Below are 17,503 nucleotides of genomic sequence, written 5' to 3'. Positions count from 1 at the left end.
AATTGCAACACAGCGGATAAATTACGTTTTACATATTTAACTACAAACTTATTTAAATATGTGTGTGTGAGTGTGTGTGTGTGAATGAGAGTGTGAATGGATGTGCATGTGTGTTCTTTGATAGCCAATCAAAAAGTAGACTACGTTTACTGCACAGCTCCACAATTTAAATCAAATGTTTTTCATAGTCGGTGCTCTCCTCCTCGATTCTCATAAATTCAAGTAGGCGATTGTGCTTTACTCAATAGTGATGTAGAGTATGTAGAGTATGTAGAGTATGTAGAGTATGTAGAGTATGTAGAGTATGTAGAGTATGTAGAGTATGTAGAGTATGTAGACTATGTAGAGTATGTAGAGTATGTAGAGTATGTAGAGTATGTAGAGTATGTAGAGTATGTAGAGTATGTAGAGTATGTAGAGTATGTAGAGTATGTAGAGTATGTAGAGTATGTAGAGTATGTAGAGTATGTAGAGTATGTAGAGTATGTAGAGTATGTAGAGTATGTAGAGCATGTAGAGTATGCAGAGTATGTAGAGTATGTAGAGTATGTAGAGTATGTAGAGTATGTATTGTTGGGATATGTGAGGCATGCTCCCTTGTTTCCGTGTTGCTATATTTCTACTTTTCTAGTTATATGCTTCCATACGTTCTGTGATTGTTTGATTGTTTATTGCTCTCCTCTTCCATTCTCATAAATTTGAATTAGATCTGACGGTTTCGCAAGCTTGAGCTTGCGCTTATGGATTCTATTTGAGCTTCAAGCTGATAAGAAATGTTGCTCAAAATCTTTGTAGAGAGTGGGTGGTAATAAAAGTTGCTGCCCAAGAAACTATTACATTTTGTGAGTCAAGAAATTTAAATTTATATCAAATCTAAATTAATTTAATAAACAAAAATTTTATTTATTTTTAATTATGATTTATTTTTTTAATGTTATTAATTTGTGTGTACTTCTTAAGCAACCCACTCGATCGTAGCTTTATGCCCTTATAGGAGAACACAATCGAATCTTTTGCTCAGTGCGCAATGAGAGCTCGTATAGCTCGCAGCTCTAGAAGATCTGGAGGCAGTGAACAAATACTTAATGAGCGTAAAGCAACAACGCAGCTTGAGAATTGATAAGCCACAGACGACTTCAGTTGAGTTATCGGCAACAGCTGCTCAGCGGAAATAAGCTTGAAGCGGGGCAGCTTTACTCAAGGCTCCAGCAGTGCACAGTTCCGCCATGCACTGGCATAGACTGGCCCTTCTCCTGCTCCTGGCAGCTGCCTGCTGCGCTGCCACGCCCACATCGAATCATACCAGTCAATATGAGGCGTCTACACAGCGTATACTTGATATGGCCACGCAGCGTATGCTGCGTATATGGGATATGCGTCGTCGCATCTTTCTGCAGCTCACCTCGAAAGGTAAATCGCCGCTGGGTGGCCAGGCGCCCAGCAAACAGGAAGTGGAAACAGAGACCTACAAACTGGCTTACGAGCTGGCAGCCAATCTGAGTGTTGTGCCCGTCGAGCAGCTGCAGGATCCGTTGCTACGGCGACGCGTTCAGCGCTTGGCTAAGCTGCAATTGCAGGGCTTGAAGCCAGACAACTATGAACAGGCCAAGGACCTGCTGCGAGCTATGCAGAATTTCATCAGCGGCGCCTTGGTCTGCTCCAATGATGACTGCTCGGCGCGCAGACCGTTGGCCATGTACCCGCAGCTCTACAATCAGAATATGCACACGAAGCTGTACGAAGATCTGAAGCTGAATTGGTTCAACTGGCGCACAGCTATCAATGACAAGGATACGGCCAGATCCACGTTCATTGACTATGTGCGTCTATTGCGCATCGCAGCCACCTACAACGGGCATGTGACGCCATCGAGAACTTGGTATTTGTATTATGACACGGAGAACTTCCAGGCGGAAATGGAGGAGGGTAAGATAAGGCGCGACAACTATATGAAAACTTTTATGGAATATTATAATTTGTCAGAGATTGAGACTGATTGAAGATTGATAGACTTAATCAATGATAGCGTGATTGATTGATTGATTGATAGACTGATGGAGCGACTAATAGAGCTGATAGCCGGACTGAACACTTGACTGACTGATTGACTGATAAGAGTAGTGCCAGAAGGAGTGATTGATTGATTGATGTACTGGGTAGAGATGGAAGAGTAGCTGGAAATGTATATTTATGCAATGAATGCTTAAGCGACTGAAGAACGATTGATTGATTGACTGACCGATAGACTGCTTGATTGATTGGCTGCTATTCTGTACAATGATTGACTGTTAACTGAGCAAAGGGTCTTGATTGATTAATAAACTTACTGATAAGAAGCGTAATAGATTGATTGACTGATTGACTGATTGATTGGATTGCTTTGCAGATAGAATAGCTTATTGATTGATTGCTTTGCCGATTGATTGATTGATCAACTGAACACTTGACTGACTGATTGACTGATAAGAGTAGTGCCAGAAGGAGTGATTGATTGATTGATGTACTGGGTAGAGATGGAAGAGTAGCTGGAAATGTATATTTATGCAATGAATGCTTAAGCAACTGGAGAACGATTGATTGATTGACTGACTGAGCAAAGGGTCTTGATTGATTAATAAACTTACTGATAAGAAGCGTAATAGATTGATTGACTGATTGACTGATTGATTGGATTGCTTTGCAGATAGAATAGCTTATTGATTGATTGCTTTGCCGATTGATTGATTGATCAACTGAACACTTGACTGACTGATTGACTGATAAGAGTAGTGCCAGAAGGAGTGATTGATTGATTGATGTACTGGGTAGAGATGGAAGAGTAGCTGGAAATGTATATTTATGCAATGAATGCTTAAGCGATTGAAGTACGATTGATTGATTGACTGACTGATAGACTGATAGACTCATTGATTGATTGACTGCTATTCTGTGCAATGATTGACTGTTAACTGAGCAAAGGGTCTTGATTGATTAATAAACTTACTGATAAGAAGCGTAATAGATTGATTGACTGATTGACTGATTGATTGGATTGCTTTGCAGATAGAATAGCTTATTGATTGATTGCCTTGCCGATTGATCGATTGATCAACTGACTTATTGATCGATTGATTGAAGGATTGAAGGCTTAGTCGTTCGATTGATTGAATACAAATTTGGTTGTTTGATTGACTGACCTCTGGTATATATGTATATTTATAAATTCATCCATATTCCTTAGTTATCTGGGAGATAATGCCGCTCTACAGAGAAATGCACGCCTACTTGAGGCACTCGGCTATTTTGGCCTATCCCAAGGCAAATTTCAAAGATGACGGCGCCATCTCAGCGCCCGTTTTCGACCAGATGTTGTCGCAGGCCTGGTATTCACATCAGATTTTTCGCACGCCCTTTCCCAAGGATCAGCTGCCGTCAGTGCATCATCGTCTGGAGGAGGTGCTCGTCACACCTGTTAAGATTAACAATAAGGCCGTCGAGTTCTTCGAGTTGCTGGGTCTCAATAAAATGTCCAAGTGAGCTATAGAATACCCCATTTACAGGGTATCTCTTAGTCAGTCAACGCAGTCTCAACTCTTATGCTCTTCGTTTACAGCAACTTCTACGAGCGCTTCTTGAGACGCATGAATGATGATGAAGGCGGTCCGGATTGTAAGTCCCAAGTCTATTACTTTCCACCGGATGTGGCGATGCGCTACTGTCCGAAGCCCAACTACAAGAAGCTGATGCAAACCCATGGCACCATGGCGGAGTTGCAGTACAATCTCTACAAACGCGAGCTACCTTTTGGCTTGGACACGGAGCCCTGTCCGGGCTTTGCTGCTGCTCTAGGCGAGACCGCGGTTCTGGCCTCGGGCACGCCACGTCACCTCCATCGTCTCTATATCCTATTGAACGACAGCTTAACGGAGAATCAATCGCTGAATCGACTCTTTCGCATGGGCGTTCACACGCTGTTGGCTGTGCCGCAGTATTTCATCAACGACAAATTCCTCGTGGATGTCATGGATGGTCGCATTGGCGTCCAGGATTACAACTGCGCCTATTGGCGTCTGCAGGACAAATTTGCGGGCGTACAGCCACCCATATGGCGCACTGCTAGGGACTTTGACTTGGACTATAAATTTTATCGCGGCTTGCAGCCAGAGAGATCGAACACGAGGTGGGCAGGAATACTTATATGAATTGCCTATAATAATTATTTGATAACAGAGGCTTTTGGCTTATTTTTCAGTTCCATTTCCTTTAAAGAAAGTTTATTATAGAGATCCTTGTCTCAAATAGTTTTTTGTCCTTCTTTACAGACACTGTCTAATCTTATATAGTCTTCATAGTCTTCCTTATCTTATACAGTCTACCTTCTGTGCTATAGTCGTCCAAGTCTTATATAGTCCTTCTTGGTATAGAGATCCTTGTCTCAAATAGTTTTTTGTCTTTCTTTACAGACACTGTCTAATCTTATATAGTCTTCATCTTATATAGTTTATCTTCTCTGCTATAGACTTCAAAGTCTTATAGTCTTTCTTGTCTTCTATAGTCTTCATAGTCTCATATAGAAATTCTTACCTTATATAGTCTTCTTAGTCTTATATATTCTTCCAAGTCTTATATAGTCTTTCTAGTCTTATACAGTCTGCAATGCCTTCCATACTCTTCCTAGTCTTATATAGCCTCTCTTGTCTTACATAAGTTTCCGCTTCTTTGCCTTCTTTGCTTTACACAGTTCTTTCTATTCCTTCACAGAAAATTCATTTCTGAGGTCCTTGGCTTTCAGTTCTATCGCGCCTTTTGCCTCGCTAGCAATCAATATAAGCCCGGAGATCCTAGCTATCCTCTGCACAATTGCGATTTTCACAACAGCTCTGAGGCGGGAAAGATGATGCGGTATATATACCTGCTCGACTTTGGTGATATATCCATATACTATATATCTATATATATTATTCATACAGGGAAATGATGCAACTGGGCGCCAGCAAACATTGGCGCGATGTCATGTTTATAGCCACACGTGAACGTAAGCTTAGTGGGCGTGGCATCTTGGAATACTTTGCACCGCTTTTCACCTGGCTGAAGGAGCGTAATAGGCAACTGGAATTGGAACCGGGCTGGGATGCAGATGAGCGTGAGTAGTACCTGAATTAAGTCTATGGCATATATATAATTTTAACTTATTTTCTATTTCCAGTGTGTCGCAAGGAATAACAGCTGAACTATAGTTTCTTATATATATATATATATATATATATATATCTAAATATGTGTGCCTATAAATATATATAAAAATATCAAGCTTTACGTCTGGTCTACAATTTCTACAGCCCGCACTACAAACGAGTTATGAAGATAAACTTTCCCTAGCTATCTAAAGATATAAATATCTATATCTATATGTATATCTATATCTATATCTATATCTATATCTATATATATATCTATATCTATATCTATATCTCTATATCTATATTAGAATTTTACACTTAATAATCTATATACGCTGAGCAAATGACATTTTAAGGTCAGTTAACCATATCTTTATGTACATATCTACATCAACTTTCCTATCTAAATTCATAAATTGAAAATAGAAAATTGACATACAAAAGAGTTATTTATTTTTGTTGTTTTTATATATATATACAAAGGCACTTTGGTAAAACGACAGAAGCTTAAAAACTAATTTAGATTTAACGTTAAATACATTTAGCGATAATTGTATAAGATATAAGTAAACAGTTATCATTTAGTTTGTGGGCGATTGCTTACAGTTAACTATATATATAGCGATATAAATAGTGTGCGATTCGAATCAATCGAGATCTTTGATGGTTGATGCATAAGTGATTGAATGATTCATATGACAACTTTGACATTCAATAACTTATTAAGAATCCATGTGATGTCAATAAGTTATTGAAGGATTCATATATCAGAGTTTTATAGGATTCTAATGATATTGATAGCTATGATTCTGATTCCAATTTATAATATATCTGAACTATTACTTTTTATGTTTTAAATTAAGTTATTGAATGAATCATTTGATATGAATAAGTAAGTAAATGATTCATTCATATGAGAGCTGTGACGTTTTGAATGATTTAAGTTCTTGAATACAGAATACATATGATAGTCATTATAGAATCAATTGATAGTTTTAAGTTAATCAAGTATTGATTCGAATAATAGCTTTAAGTTATTGAATGATTCGTTCATATGAAAGTATTGCTATTGGATGACTCAGACGATGGTCTTAACTTATTGAACGATGCATTAGTTGTTGAACGATTCATATGCTAGCTATAAATAATTGTTACTGGTTCTTCACATGGTTGTCTCCGAATCAGGCGGCGTATGATAGTTAAGATTGTAGGCAGGCGGACCATTATTGAGAAAGGCCATGGAGCGTATGCTCTCCCTGGAGGCAGTACGCTTTGAGAAGTTAATATGAGACTGGGCGCTGACATAAGCAGGCGCTGGCTCTGGCACAGGCGGCGGCAGATATTGTTGTTGCTGCTGCTGCTGCTGCTGTTGTTGGTGTAGTGGATGCTGCTGGTAGAGTGGCGGCGTGCAGGGCGGCTGCGGCGGGCTGGCGCTGGCACCGCTCAGACCCACGAAAACATTCTCCGCATTGTTGTAGGCGGTGGAGAGTGGGCGTGAGCCATGGAAATTGGAATAGCTAGAGCGCACAGACGGCGGACGATTGTTATACAGCTCATCGCTGGCGTGGCCAACATCATTGAGCTGTGTGGTCGAGTGCTGATAGCTGGGATTGTAGTGACCACCGCCCAGCGGTGCAGGTGGAGGCGGCGGCGGTGGCAATGGCGGCGATGCCTGCTGCTCCAGCAACATGCCCTGCCCATTGGTGTTGTAGTATATGGGATCGAGTGGTATATTCTTGCGATAGCTGTGGTAAAAGTTGCTATTGTTCATGATGTTGCTGTTGTTGATGTTGCTGCTGCTGTTGCTATTGTTGGCGATGTCCGCATTGAGACTTTGCAGATTGGAAGCTGTCAACGTGCGCTGACGATGAAACGAGCCCAGCTGCGGCTGTTGCTGCAGCTGCTGTTGCTGATGCAATTGCAACTGTTGCTGCTGCTGATGTTGTTGCTGTTGCAGCTGCAACTGTTGCTGCTGATCGAGCAACTTGGTCACCGGATTCTGTTGATATTTGCGCCGCGAGCTACGCGTGCTGCTGCGCACATAGCTGCCACTGCTGCTGTCGCCATGTCCATGTCCATGTCCATGCTTCGATCTCAACGTATTGCTGGAGCCGTGATGCGAGCGTCTGCTGCTGCTGCTGCCTCCGCCGCCAGTTGACTGCCTGCCATGCGTGCCGCGCGCCATGACCGAACGCCGTTTGACACGGCGCGGCGTCATGGGCTTCGGACTCAGCTCGCCGCCATCCTGATCCTGATCCTGATCGTGTGGATCGCCAAAGCCCAACATCACATCCGTGCGATGTCGTATCGTATCGCTTATATCAATGGAATACAGCGACTGGCGATGCTTCGACTGCTTGCTAATGTGCTTCACTGCAGATAACGAAATACAAGAAATTAGTTCGATGATCGATAAATTGTATTGTAATGCAGATATAGCTAGCTAAGTTAACAGCAGTTACCTGAGCATTGTTAGATTTTGATTTTTGGTGTGTGTGTGTGATTAAAATGTATACAGGATTAGCTACGAGAGAGAGAGACAGAGAGATACAGTTAGATGATAGCAGCTACATGAAGCCAGTTAACCAGATTATATATAGTTCGATAACGATCGATCGATAACAAAAAGCCAAAAAACATTTTGTGTAAATGAACATTTATTATTAATATTTTTAGAGGGTTAAACGCTTTGCAGAATATATATTGGCACGCAATCAGCTCGTAGAACTATATAGACTCTATAAGTAGAACTACACACATATATATATATATATACTATATAGATCGTTCTGCCTATTAACTAATTAGCGAATTTCTCTTGTGTAAAGCTTAACAACTAGTCTTAACAATTGATATATATATGTATATATAGATATATCTATATGTATAACGAATTTCGTTTAAATTTTTTAAATTTCTTTCTTTTTATATTTTTTTCAACAAAAAGTTTTCTTTTTAAAGGCATTTTGGTTGCATTGGCAAATTTAAATATTTTGATTTTTGTTTAACAATTTTTGTGACATTTTTTTGTGTGTGTTTTTAATAATTTGTTATCGTTATGTAGTATCACAGTTGAACATAAAATTATGAAGGCATTTGGACTTTCCGCTTAGCGTTACGTTTATCTTCCCATTATATTCCCTTCCCAGTTTATAGTTTCTTTCTTTATCTCGTTTCATGTCGTTTCGTTTCGTTTCAATTGTTGTGTTTGTTTCTTTTTTGTAACATTTTTCTATCACATTTCATAATGTTGTTTGCAGCCATTATGGAAAGTCTCATATGAGAGCGCGTATGTATGTATGTATGTATTTTGTTTTGTGTTTGTCACATAATTCAGTGAATGGCTATCAAGGCATCCGATATTTAGCTTAAATCTAGTTATTTTTTATCCACTTCAAGTGCTATGCAAGGCAAATCTAGACGCAAAAAATTATTTAACTTTCTTTTTCATTTAATTATAATGAAAATGTTCGTTATTTTGTGCATTTTTCTAGATTAAATTTCTTTAAGTGTAAGAAATTAACTTTTCTGTTTTCCATTTGCGTGAGCTGCAATTGGAGCAGTTGGAATTCGATATAATTGAGAGTGTTCCGATATCATGCGGGAGCAATTCCTGGGAACAGCTTCGATTAATGCAATTCCTGTGACTTATATGACACTTAAAGTGAGTACAGTTTAGTATTAGTCTGTTCCTATAGATTACTTAGAACAAATTGGGTATAGTTTGTTTCAGTGAATCTACAATCTACGCTACACTCAAACTGAAACTCGAACTGCGAACAACAGCATATAAACAGACAACAATTGGGTACAGTTCATTAAAATGTGGCTATACCGTAACACAGTGAACAATTGAGAACAATTCGTTAAAGTGAGTAGAGCTAAGTATTGGTGTGTTCCCTGCTGAAACTGGGAACAGCAGTAAACAACTGTGAACAGTTGGTTTAAGTGTCTACAGCTAAGCATGTAACTGTTCTCAACGCTTGTTACTTAACATTGCAGCTGGGAACAGTTCTAAACTGAGCACAGATCAATATTTGTTTTTGTTTTTCAGTAACTGTAACTGGAAACAGTTTTTGGAAGTCGAAACCATTCTCTTGCATTGCACTTAAAGCGAGCACGCGTAATCTGTCCCTATCTATAGTGTGCCTAGGTCGTGCTCGTAGTATGTATTAAAATTAAACTCTGTTAGCCACAACAAAAAAGATGACAACACATACTAAATCGTAATATACAGTTAGTTAGTATGGACAAACACATGACACACAAGCGGCAAATCTGGCCCAGCACCCGCAGTAGAGGTTTATATATGTTTATCAGAGAGAGAGAGAGAGAGAGATGGTTATATAGACACTAAGAGTTGTAAAGGAGCTGAACATACTTGAGTCAAAGAGAGCGTGAAAGAGAGAGAGACAACTGCAGCTTCGGTTGAAATAAGAGCGAGTAACGCCTGAATAATCTCTAAAAGTCTATAAGATTTGGTCAAAAGGAATGCAGCACAATGAGGATCTGTGTGTGAAATGCTTTTAGGCTTGGGCGCCCACAATGGAATTGCAAAAGGAGCGCGGACGAGCTTTGCGTCCGCTGCGTCGATTGACATGCGGCGCTGACTGCGATGGCGATTGCGATTGCGATTGGGACTGCGATGGTGCCTGCTGCTCCTCCAGCTGATCTTGGCTACGGGCGCGCAACATATAGCCGGGTGGTGTGTCGCGTATCTGATCACAGAAATTGGCCGGAGCTGGATGTGGACGTGGTCGACGCTGACTGCGACGCACCATGGGCGAGCCACTGGGCACATGCTGTGTGGGCATGGCATATTTTTCGGCTATCTCGGGCGAGAGATCAGGGTAGGGCGCTTGACCCAGACGTGGCTGAAAGATATGCGGACGTGGCACAGGAGGAGGCGGAGGCGACAGGGTTAGTTCCGACTCCGGTTCTGGCTCGACATGGCAGCTATGTATGGGCACAGTGGGCAGCGGTATTTGTGTGGGACGTGGCAGTTGCTTATAGCTGGAAATGGTTGACAAAGGCAAAGGCAAACCATGCTGCTCATATGGATAATGGTTGTTGTTGTTGTTGTTGGCCTGTTGTGGATGAGAGCTGAAGGCTATGTGCGGCGTGCCCACATTATTATTCTCGACAAACAAGCTATTGGGTGTGGGACTCTGAAAGGGCACATAGGTCACGCCATTGTCGCCATTGGGCGATAAATTGTGCAACGAGAAACTATCCTCATCCTCTTCCAAATTGCGTGAGAGTCTGGCCAAAGCCACGTGGGCATATTTGATGTCTGGCAAAGATTTGGGAGCCTTGGGCTTATGATGAATGCGTGCGAAATGTCCACTGGACGTATCATTGCAAATGCTATAATTGCTGTTGCTCAGCTGTGGATTCGAGTTCTGCAGCGAGGCATATGAGAGCGAGGAGGTTGTCTGCGGTGACATGGACATGGACATGGACAGGGACATGGGGCTGACAGAGTTTAAAGCAGGTGATTTGCTTTGATAGAGACGCTTGCGCTGCTGTTGCTCTTTGTTTTGGCTCTCAATGTGGTTCAGTTGTGGTTGCTGCGACTTGCTGCGAGTGTTCTTGCTGCTGTTGCTGTTGTTGTTGTTGTTGTTGTTGCTGCTGCTGCTGTTGTTGTTGTTGCCACTTGTGTGGGTTAAATGTGGTTGGTATGCATTAAGGTTATTTGCTTGCTGTGCTTGTGGCTGTTGATGAACATTGCTGAGTGTATTATTGTAGCTGCTGTTGTTGCTATTGTTGTTGTTGCTCGATTTGTGTCTGTGTTGATGATAGAATTGCAGTGAGTATTGCTGCTGCTGCTGCTGTTGCTGCTGCTGTTGTTGCTGCTGCTGCTGCTGCATATGCTTATTTGATTGCATTGTTGCGCTTGCAGACGTTGTTGGTATACTTGTATAGCTCACGTACATTGGATGGACGACGGTGTGCTGTGGACTCTTCGCATCGCCGTTCATGAAATCGACTGTAAACCAGAAATTGTTTAAGATGCTTTAACATTATAAATAAAATACAAATAAAGTGTGTATTATGTGTGTGTGTGTGCGATTAAACAGCAAAAGCAATTAACAATTAAATAACAATCAAAAATTATTGCTCTTCTCACTGGATTCATAACATAATTATAACATAGATTACGTTCACGAGCATATATATGTATAAGATATGGTATATGATTTGTGATAAATGTATAGAGTATATATGTATATGGCATATGGTTGTTTCTGCTATTCATAACATTTGTTTCACATTCGTTTTATAAACATTTCGCTAGGTTAATCAAAAACAACAAAATGGAAGACATTCCGGGCAGGTTTTCTTTTTTGTATATATCAAAGCATTGAAATTCATATAACATAACACAGTTCACTTCTCTTTTGTTTATAAATAAATATATAGTTTAACAATTATATATATAAACATGACAGTCGTTGCGTACACAAACATTCAGCTTAAGATTTTGGGAACTTTGGGAAATTATTATAAGAAATAAAAATATATATACAAAAAGTTGGTTAAATCAAAAGACAAATCTACAAATTGTTAGAAACCAATTACCAAAGAGTGCTTGACTTTTAGACAAATATATATTGATATATATACATAGTTGTATGTGCTTTGAATTTGTAGTGCTTTGCAGCAACTTACATCTGTCATCCTCATCGAGAAATATGCAGCTGATTAGAATCGCACCAAGTATGCCCAGCAGCTAAACAGACAGGGAGAGAGAAAGAGTCAGACAATTGATGACAATTCGTAGCACTTAAAATTGATTAACATATATATATATATATATACATATACGTGTGTGTTTATATAGATATATATATAGTTTGCTCACCGCCAGCGCGCATTGTACACCAGAATGTATGACCTCAACGAGCGTATAGTCCAACAGACAATCCTCCACGCGCTCCGGCCTCAAAGGTCGAAACGGATCATCCGAGGTGATGTTATAGGTGGGCTTACAGCCATAGCCATTCGCCTCGAACCAGGAGACGCTGCCAGTGCCCATATTAAGCAAATCGCCATCCTATAAGAGGAAAGAGACGAAAGAGAGAAATTAATGTAGAGAATTGATAAGCAAAGATATTATAATAGAGCTATATCGAAGTAAAAGCAAGAGAAAGTAATTTATATAATAAAATAATTTACATAAAAAAATATATATAAAATAGTCTACAGAGTATAGGAGATTTTGTGATACGACTCTCTTAAGCCGATAATTGAGAAGGAGTTAAAAACAACCTTTGTAAGACTTAAATGTACAAACACGTATATATTTAGATTGATGAATATATCAACATATATATAAATGGATTCTATTAATCATCTAAAAGAGGTTGAAAGCTGTTTACTTCACTTAAAGAAAATCTTTTCAAATACAATTTGCTGCCTCATAAAAGCAAATCGTTTTTTTTTTACTTTATAAATACCATGTTTAATCAACCTAAACCCTATTTCCCATATGTTATTTGTGTTTTGACCCCAATTGCTTACCTTATCCAGGCTGCCGACATTCAAATAGAAGCATATTAAAAACGCATTCCAGCCGATCCACACAAAGTTCCATAATAAATACTGTGAAATCAAATTTGGGTTATCGTCAAATGATTTGTTATCTCTGGCTGCCTGGGCTAGGGGTGTACTTACGGTTATAATGTATTTGATTCTAAAATGATATGCACCATAGAAGCCAAATATGATGAATAATATTTGAAAAAAGTTGACCAATATGGGCGCCCACATATATCCGAGAAAGTCGAATACCTGGCGTTCGATAATCGTTATCTATCGATTGTTTAACAATGGGAACAGATATCAAGCATTGTTTGCATGTCCATAAAAAATAGGGAAATAAAATAATATTAGGGTCAACCATATGGCAGTCTCTCTCTCTCTCTCACGCACACACTTACCATTTGCAGGAAGCATGTTGACAGCAGAAAGTGTCGCCGTGTACACGAACACGAGCCCATCACAACATAATTATTCCATTCATTCAATTTGTGCCAAATATTATGTGCATGTGTGTGTTTTGGTGTATTTGGATTTGTGTGTGTGTATTATCTGCAGTTCCAGTGCAGAAAGCTGCATTGATTTAGTTCAACTCTCTTACACACACAAATACACGCAGCACTGGTTCTTTTATGTTGTTTTGTTTCTTAGTTTTTTGTTGATCGTTGTTTTCTTTATGCAGGCGCTTTATCTGCTTCTGCTTATGGTCGAGTTTTTTCTATTGGCATTTCCGGGGGTTGCGTTCTCGCATTTAACCTGTCCAGTCAGGCAGTCAGGCATCCACTTGTTCTCTTTCGCACCTTAGAATAATATGCTTAAAAGGGAGACGAAGAAATGTAATGTAATGCAGCTGCAGCGAGGACAGGCACTTGATGACTGGAAAACCTGATCTGTGTGAACTAAAAGTAAATAAAAAGAAATTAATACGAAATGAGCAGCAGCTACCGAGAGAAACTTCGTTGCTCTCCCTCTCTCACACACACACTTGCACACAAGCAAGCAAACATACTTATGCACTGGCAGCATATTTATGTAGGTATGCATGTATGTATGTAAACAAGTATTACGTGCACATGAACTTATTCATTTTTTTGAACTATTCCATTTTCTTTAACTACGTATGCAAGTGTATACATACTCATACTCATATATATATATATATATATATATATATATATATAATATTTAACAACTTCAGTAGCGCTTGAGTGACCGCAGTCATAATTTTAATTATGCTACACCACACTCATCCAATACACAAGCACTATGTTCCCATCAGGGACATACATTGGCGTATACAAAAATTATTGCAGCTCCCACATTGGTAAGCAAACTAAAAGATTTGCTAAACACAACTAAGGCTTGCTCTTCCAACCCTCAGCTAAAGCTAGCGGATCGCACCAGCATACGCTTTGTGGAGGCAAATAATGCGGCGACCGTTGTCTACACCGAGGAGAAGTTGATTCTGCTCTTCTATGCGGATAAGCCAAGGACAATCAAGACACCGAAGTTGGTTATCTTCATGCTAAAAGTTATAGTCGCTAACTGTTTCTCCTTTACAGTTATGAGCATCTAAAGAGCATCTCTGTTATGGGTGGTCATATAAAAAACTCCACAAAAGGCTCTGCGGCGGCTTTAAAGCTGTTGATGTTAACTGAAACGAATGTGGTCTTTCTTTGGTATGAGAATACGCAACAGTTCTACAGGCAATTATAATTGAACCTACTTCAACTCTGCAATCGCTAATCAAGCTGCCTTTTTCAGATGCATCTTCGCGCCCATTCGCATGCCACAAATCAAGCGCATCTTGTACAAATGCAATCAGGTGCTGCTGCTCTCCATGGATGGCTGCGTTTATCGTGGTAAATGCCACCAGCTGGCTTTGCCCGCCAGTTCTCAAGAGAAATCTAAGCCCAATTTGGATATATGGCAAAATAATGACCAGCATCGCACAGAAATCTCTAGGGAACATTACATTCGCATCGATTTGCAGCGTGTGCCAAATGTGGATCGTGTTGTGGACATTGTGTGCGATGAGAGCTTCGTCTCGTTTGCAGTGCTTCAAGAATCGCATTTGAAATACTTTCGAAAACCCGCTTTACCCAGACGTGAGCACAGCTTTAAGAAACTTTACCATGACACCAGTGAAGCGGATGCTGTGCATGATTTAGTCTTTCATGTGGATGGCGAACGCTTTGCGGCCCATAAGTTCATAGTCTTTGGACGTGCTCCCGGCTTGAGAGAACTCATACGCGCGTATTTGGATAAGAATATCTATTTAAATTTTGAGAATCTAACGGGCAAAATGTTCGAAGTGGTGCTGAAGCATATCTACACAAATTATTGGCCCACAGAGGAGGGTGAGTAGCTGGCTTAAGAGTTTCGAATAACTGACTAACTCGCTTTCTCTTGCTAGACATTGACTGCCTGCAGCAGAGCTTGGGCCCTAGCAAACCAGCAAAGCGCAGTCGCGTCTGCGAAATGTTCCATGCACATCTGGAAAAGTTCCAACTACATGAGCTGGCCAAATATGTCAACAAGTGAGCAATTGGGCCACTCCTAGACTCTCTCTATTTATACTTTTAATCTTCCTCAGCTACCTCACCGAGCAGCAATTCCCCATGCCACCGCGGCAGCGTTTGAATCGTCTGCAACGCTCGCAATATCCAGAGCTCTACGATGTGCGCATTGTCTGCGAGGATAATCAAGTGCTAGAAGCGCACAAATGCATTCTAGTTGCGCGTCTCGAATACTTTGAAATGATGTTCATGCACTCGTGGGCCGAGCGCACCACAGTTCACTTTGATGGCGTACCCTTTGAGTACTTGGAGCCAGTGCTGGATTATCTCTATAGCCTCGATACGGAGGCATTTTGCAAGCAGAACTATACGGAAACGTTTCTGTATAATATGATTACGCTTTGTGATCAGTATTTCATTGAATCGCTGCAGAATGTGTGTGAATCCCTGATTCTGGATAAGATTAGCATTCGGAAGTGCGGTGAGATGCTGGAATTTGCCACGATGTACAACTGCAAGCTGCTGCAGCAGGGCTGCCTCGACTTCATCTGCCAGAATCTGGCGCGTGTTCTTTGCTACCGCAGCATCGAGCAGTGCGAGCCGAATACACTGCAGCGACTCAATGACCACTATCGGGGAATGTTTCAGTCGGTCTTCGATTATAGACAGATCACGCCGTTTTCGGAAGCAATTGAAGATGAGCTGCTGCTCAGTTTTGTTGATGGCTGCGAAGTCGATTTGGATTATCGAATGGATGCGGTTCGTTTTGGCAATTGCTCAATATAAAACTGAAGTCCTTTACACACTTAACTAACCTAAACACTTTGCTTTTCTTAGGATGCCAAGCTAAAGGAGGCCAGCAAGCAAAAGCAGAAGGAGCTGCACAACAAACAGGATGCACGTCATTACGAACAGCAGGCCATATCCAGCATGATGCGTTCGCTGAGTCTAAGTGAAACAACAGGAGCAGCTCAAGCAACCACAGCCACATCGCCCGAGTCAGCAGCGTCAGCAGCAAATGAGGCTAAGAACTGGTCGCGCGTTGTGGACAAAAAGGAGCAAAAGCGCAAGCTGGCCGAGACGGCGCTCAAGGTCAACAGCGTGCTCAAGCAGGAGGAGCAGCCGTCGCCGGAGCTTGTGCCCATATCGCCACGTGCCATGCATATAAAGGAAGCAACGCCTCCACCGCCGTCAGCTAACAGTTCAGCTGAGTGCAGCACGCCCTTGAGCAAGAGCTACAATCTGGACTTAAGTTCCTTAATGCCGCAGTCGGCTAAGCTGTCGCAGAAGCAGCGTAAGCGTCTCTCGTCCGAGTCGCAAAGCTGGCGGGCGCCAGTGGAGTTGAATAGCTCCGCACCTGTGCCAGTGCCCAATGCTTGGGGCGTCACAGCCAGCTCTCCGAGCTCATCATACGCCGAGCCGTTCAGCTCACCAGCTGCAGCTGCGACGGGCAGCAGCGCAGATCCCACTTCGTTTGCCAATATGATGCGTGGTGGCCAGGTAGCTAGTCCGCCTGAGCCCGGCAATAGCTTCTCACAGATCCTCGCCGATGAGCGCCGTCAACGCGAGAGCTACGAACGCATGCGCAACAAATCGCTCGTTCACACTCAGATCGAGGAGGCGGCCATAGCCGAGCTGCGCGAATTCTACAATGTGGATAACATTGACGATGAGACAATTACCATTGAGCGCAAGTCGAGGCCCAGCAATATTAATTTTACCACCTGGCTGAAGCACTGAAGTCCCCAAATAGTTGCTAGTACATTTATTTAGGTGTGTGTGCGTGTGTGTGTGTTAGTGTGTGTGCATCTTAAATGAAGTTAAGATCTAGCCAGTTGCTTAGAAATTCGTCTCAGATGTAGAACTCGGAGCCACCTGCAAAGGTGCATTAAGACTTCAGCAATGCAAAATTAAGAGAGGCTAACTTAAAGAAGTGGACAACACACAGCGGCTGTAGTACAGTGAACGCTCGGCATGTATAACTGCCCGAAAGATCTAAGATTTTTTTTACTGATTAGAATTGTATTTAAGCATAAATTGTTTGTCAAATTCTGACTAGATCCTTGCAAAGGATGTTCAATAATATTGTCAATGAATGTAAATGTATATATATTTTGAGAAATATATATATATATATGATCTAAAGCAATGATGTTAATTATTATTCTACTTGGATTCGATTTGTGTTTGTAATTTATGAGACTCGTCGTTTAGGGATTTTAATTGGCATTCATCATTATGTTGTTTCTCTTAGTTCATCTAAGCGAGTGATCACTGTACTAT

The 17,503-nt window shown here is 41.1% G+C and overlaps 3 protein-coding genes across 7 annotated transcripts; 2 read left to right on the top strand and 1 right to left on the bottom strand.

Annotated features, from left to right (window-relative positions):
• Positions 1 to 1,033: 1,033 nt before the first annotated feature.
• Positions 1,034 to 5,244, top strand: LOC111604554 (angiotensin-converting enzyme). Its single transcript, XM_023322651.2, has 6 exons — positions 1,034 to 1,926; positions 3,221 to 3,512; positions 3,593 to 4,159; positions 4,741 to 4,881; positions 4,950 to 5,122; positions 5,186 to 5,244. Exons 1-6 carry the CDS (start codon positions 1,227 to 1,229, stop codon positions 5,200 to 5,202), a joined length of 1,890 nt encoding a protein of 629 aa, XP_023178419.2. The 5' UTR covers positions 1,034 to 1,226; the 3' UTR covers positions 5,203 to 5,244.
• Positions 5,245 to 6,079: 835 nt separating this feature from the next.
• On the bottom strand, positions 6,080 to 13,598 carry LOC111604487 (sodium/potassium-transporting ATPase subunit beta-1-interacting protein). Of its 5 annotated transcripts, XR_003944345.1 has the most exons (7): positions 13,103 to 13,598; positions 12,837 to 12,974; positions 12,684 to 12,764; positions 12,025 to 12,216; positions 11,832 to 11,892; positions 9,541 to 11,148; positions 7,668 to 7,683 (listed from the first exon to the last, which is right to left on the bottom strand). XR_003944345.1 is itself a non-coding variant. In XM_030225214.1 (6 exons), the coding sequence occupies exons 1-6, from the start codon at positions 13,160 to 13,162 to the stop codon at positions 6,322 to 6,324; spliced, it is 1,743 nt and encodes a 580-aa protein (XP_030081074.1). In that variant the 5' UTR covers positions 13,163 to 13,598; the 3' UTR covers positions 6,080 to 6,321. The 5 variants fall into 5 exon arrangements, 4 of the variants coding, with proteins under 4 accessions (XP_030081074.1, XP_023178366.1, XP_030081073.1 ...); XM_030225214.1 differs by lacking the exons at positions 7,668 to 7,683; positions 9,541 to 11,148 and adding an exon at positions 6,080 to 7,532; XM_030225213.1 differs by lacking the exon at positions 7,668 to 7,683 and having other exon boundaries at positions 8,165 to 11,148.
• Positions 13,599 to 13,739: 141 nt separating this feature from the next.
• LOC111604577 (inhibitor of Bruton tyrosine kinase) lies at positions 13,740 to 17,238 on the top strand. The gene is made up of 8 exons (XM_030225209.1): positions 13,740 to 13,745; positions 13,981 to 14,025; positions 14,083 to 14,210; positions 14,264 to 14,407; positions 14,466 to 15,061; positions 15,118 to 15,241; positions 15,298 to 15,979; positions 16,058 to 17,238. The coding sequence occupies exons 1-8, from the start codon at positions 13,740 to 13,742 to the stop codon at positions 16,958 to 16,960; spliced, it is 2,628 nt and encodes an 875-aa protein (XP_030081069.1). The 3' UTR covers positions 16,961 to 17,238.
• Positions 17,239 to 17,503: the final 265 nt, after the last annotated feature.

This window comes from Drosophila hydei, unplaced genomic scaffold (assembly GCF_003285905.1).
Source record: "Drosophila hydei strain 15085-1641.00,03,60 unplaced genomic scaffold, DhydRS2 tig00008125-arrow-arrow-pilon, whole genome shotgun sequence".
In the NCBI taxonomy this organism is placed as follows: Eukaryota; Metazoa; Arthropoda; class Insecta; order Diptera; family Drosophilidae; genus Drosophila; species Drosophila hydei.
The sequence above is the reverse complement of the archived record's forward strand: the minus strand, read 5'-3'. Positions and strand labels throughout refer to the sequence as shown.

What these genes read in the sequence shown, in the direction of transcription:
- LOC111604554 (XM_023322651.2), top strand. Translation starts at nt 1,227, where the DNA reads ATGCACTGGCATAGACTGGCCCTTCTCCTGCTCCTGGCAGCTGCCTGC. An exon ending in GGTCTCAATAAAATGTCCAA is followed by an intron (nt 3,513 to 3,592) that starts GTGAGCTATAGA and finishes CTTCGTTTACAG; the next exon opens with CAACTTCTACGAGCGCTTCT. An exon ending in CCAGAGAGATCGAACACGAG is followed by an intron (nt 4,160 to 4,740) that starts GTGGGCAGGAAT and finishes ATTCCTTCACAG; the next exon opens with AAAATTCATTTCTGAGGTCC.
- LOC111604487 (XM_030225213.1), bottom strand. Translation starts at nt 13,162, where the DNA reads ATGGGCTCGTGTTCGTGTACACGGCGACACTTTCTGCTGTCAACATGC. An exon ending in ATGTCGGCAGCCTGGATAAG is followed by an intron (nt 12,217 to 12,683) that starts GTAAGCAATTGG and finishes TTCCTCTTATAG; the next exon opens with GATGGCGATTTGCTTAATAT. An exon ending in GTGTACAATGCGCGCTGGCG is followed by an intron (nt 11,893 to 12,024) that starts GTGAGCAAACTA and finishes CTGTCTGTTTAG; the next exon opens with CTGCTGGGCATACTTGGTGC.
- LOC111604577 (XM_030225209.1), top strand. An exon ending in CTGGCCAAATATGTCAACAA is followed by an intron (nt 15,242 to 15,297) that starts GTGAGCAATTGG and finishes AATCTTCCTCAG; the next exon opens with CTACCTCACCGAGCAGCAAT. An exon ending in TGGATTATCGAATGGATGCG is followed by an intron (nt 15,980 to 16,057) that starts GTTCGTTTTGGC and finishes TGCTTTTCTTAG; the next exon opens with GATGCCAAGCTAAAGGAGGC.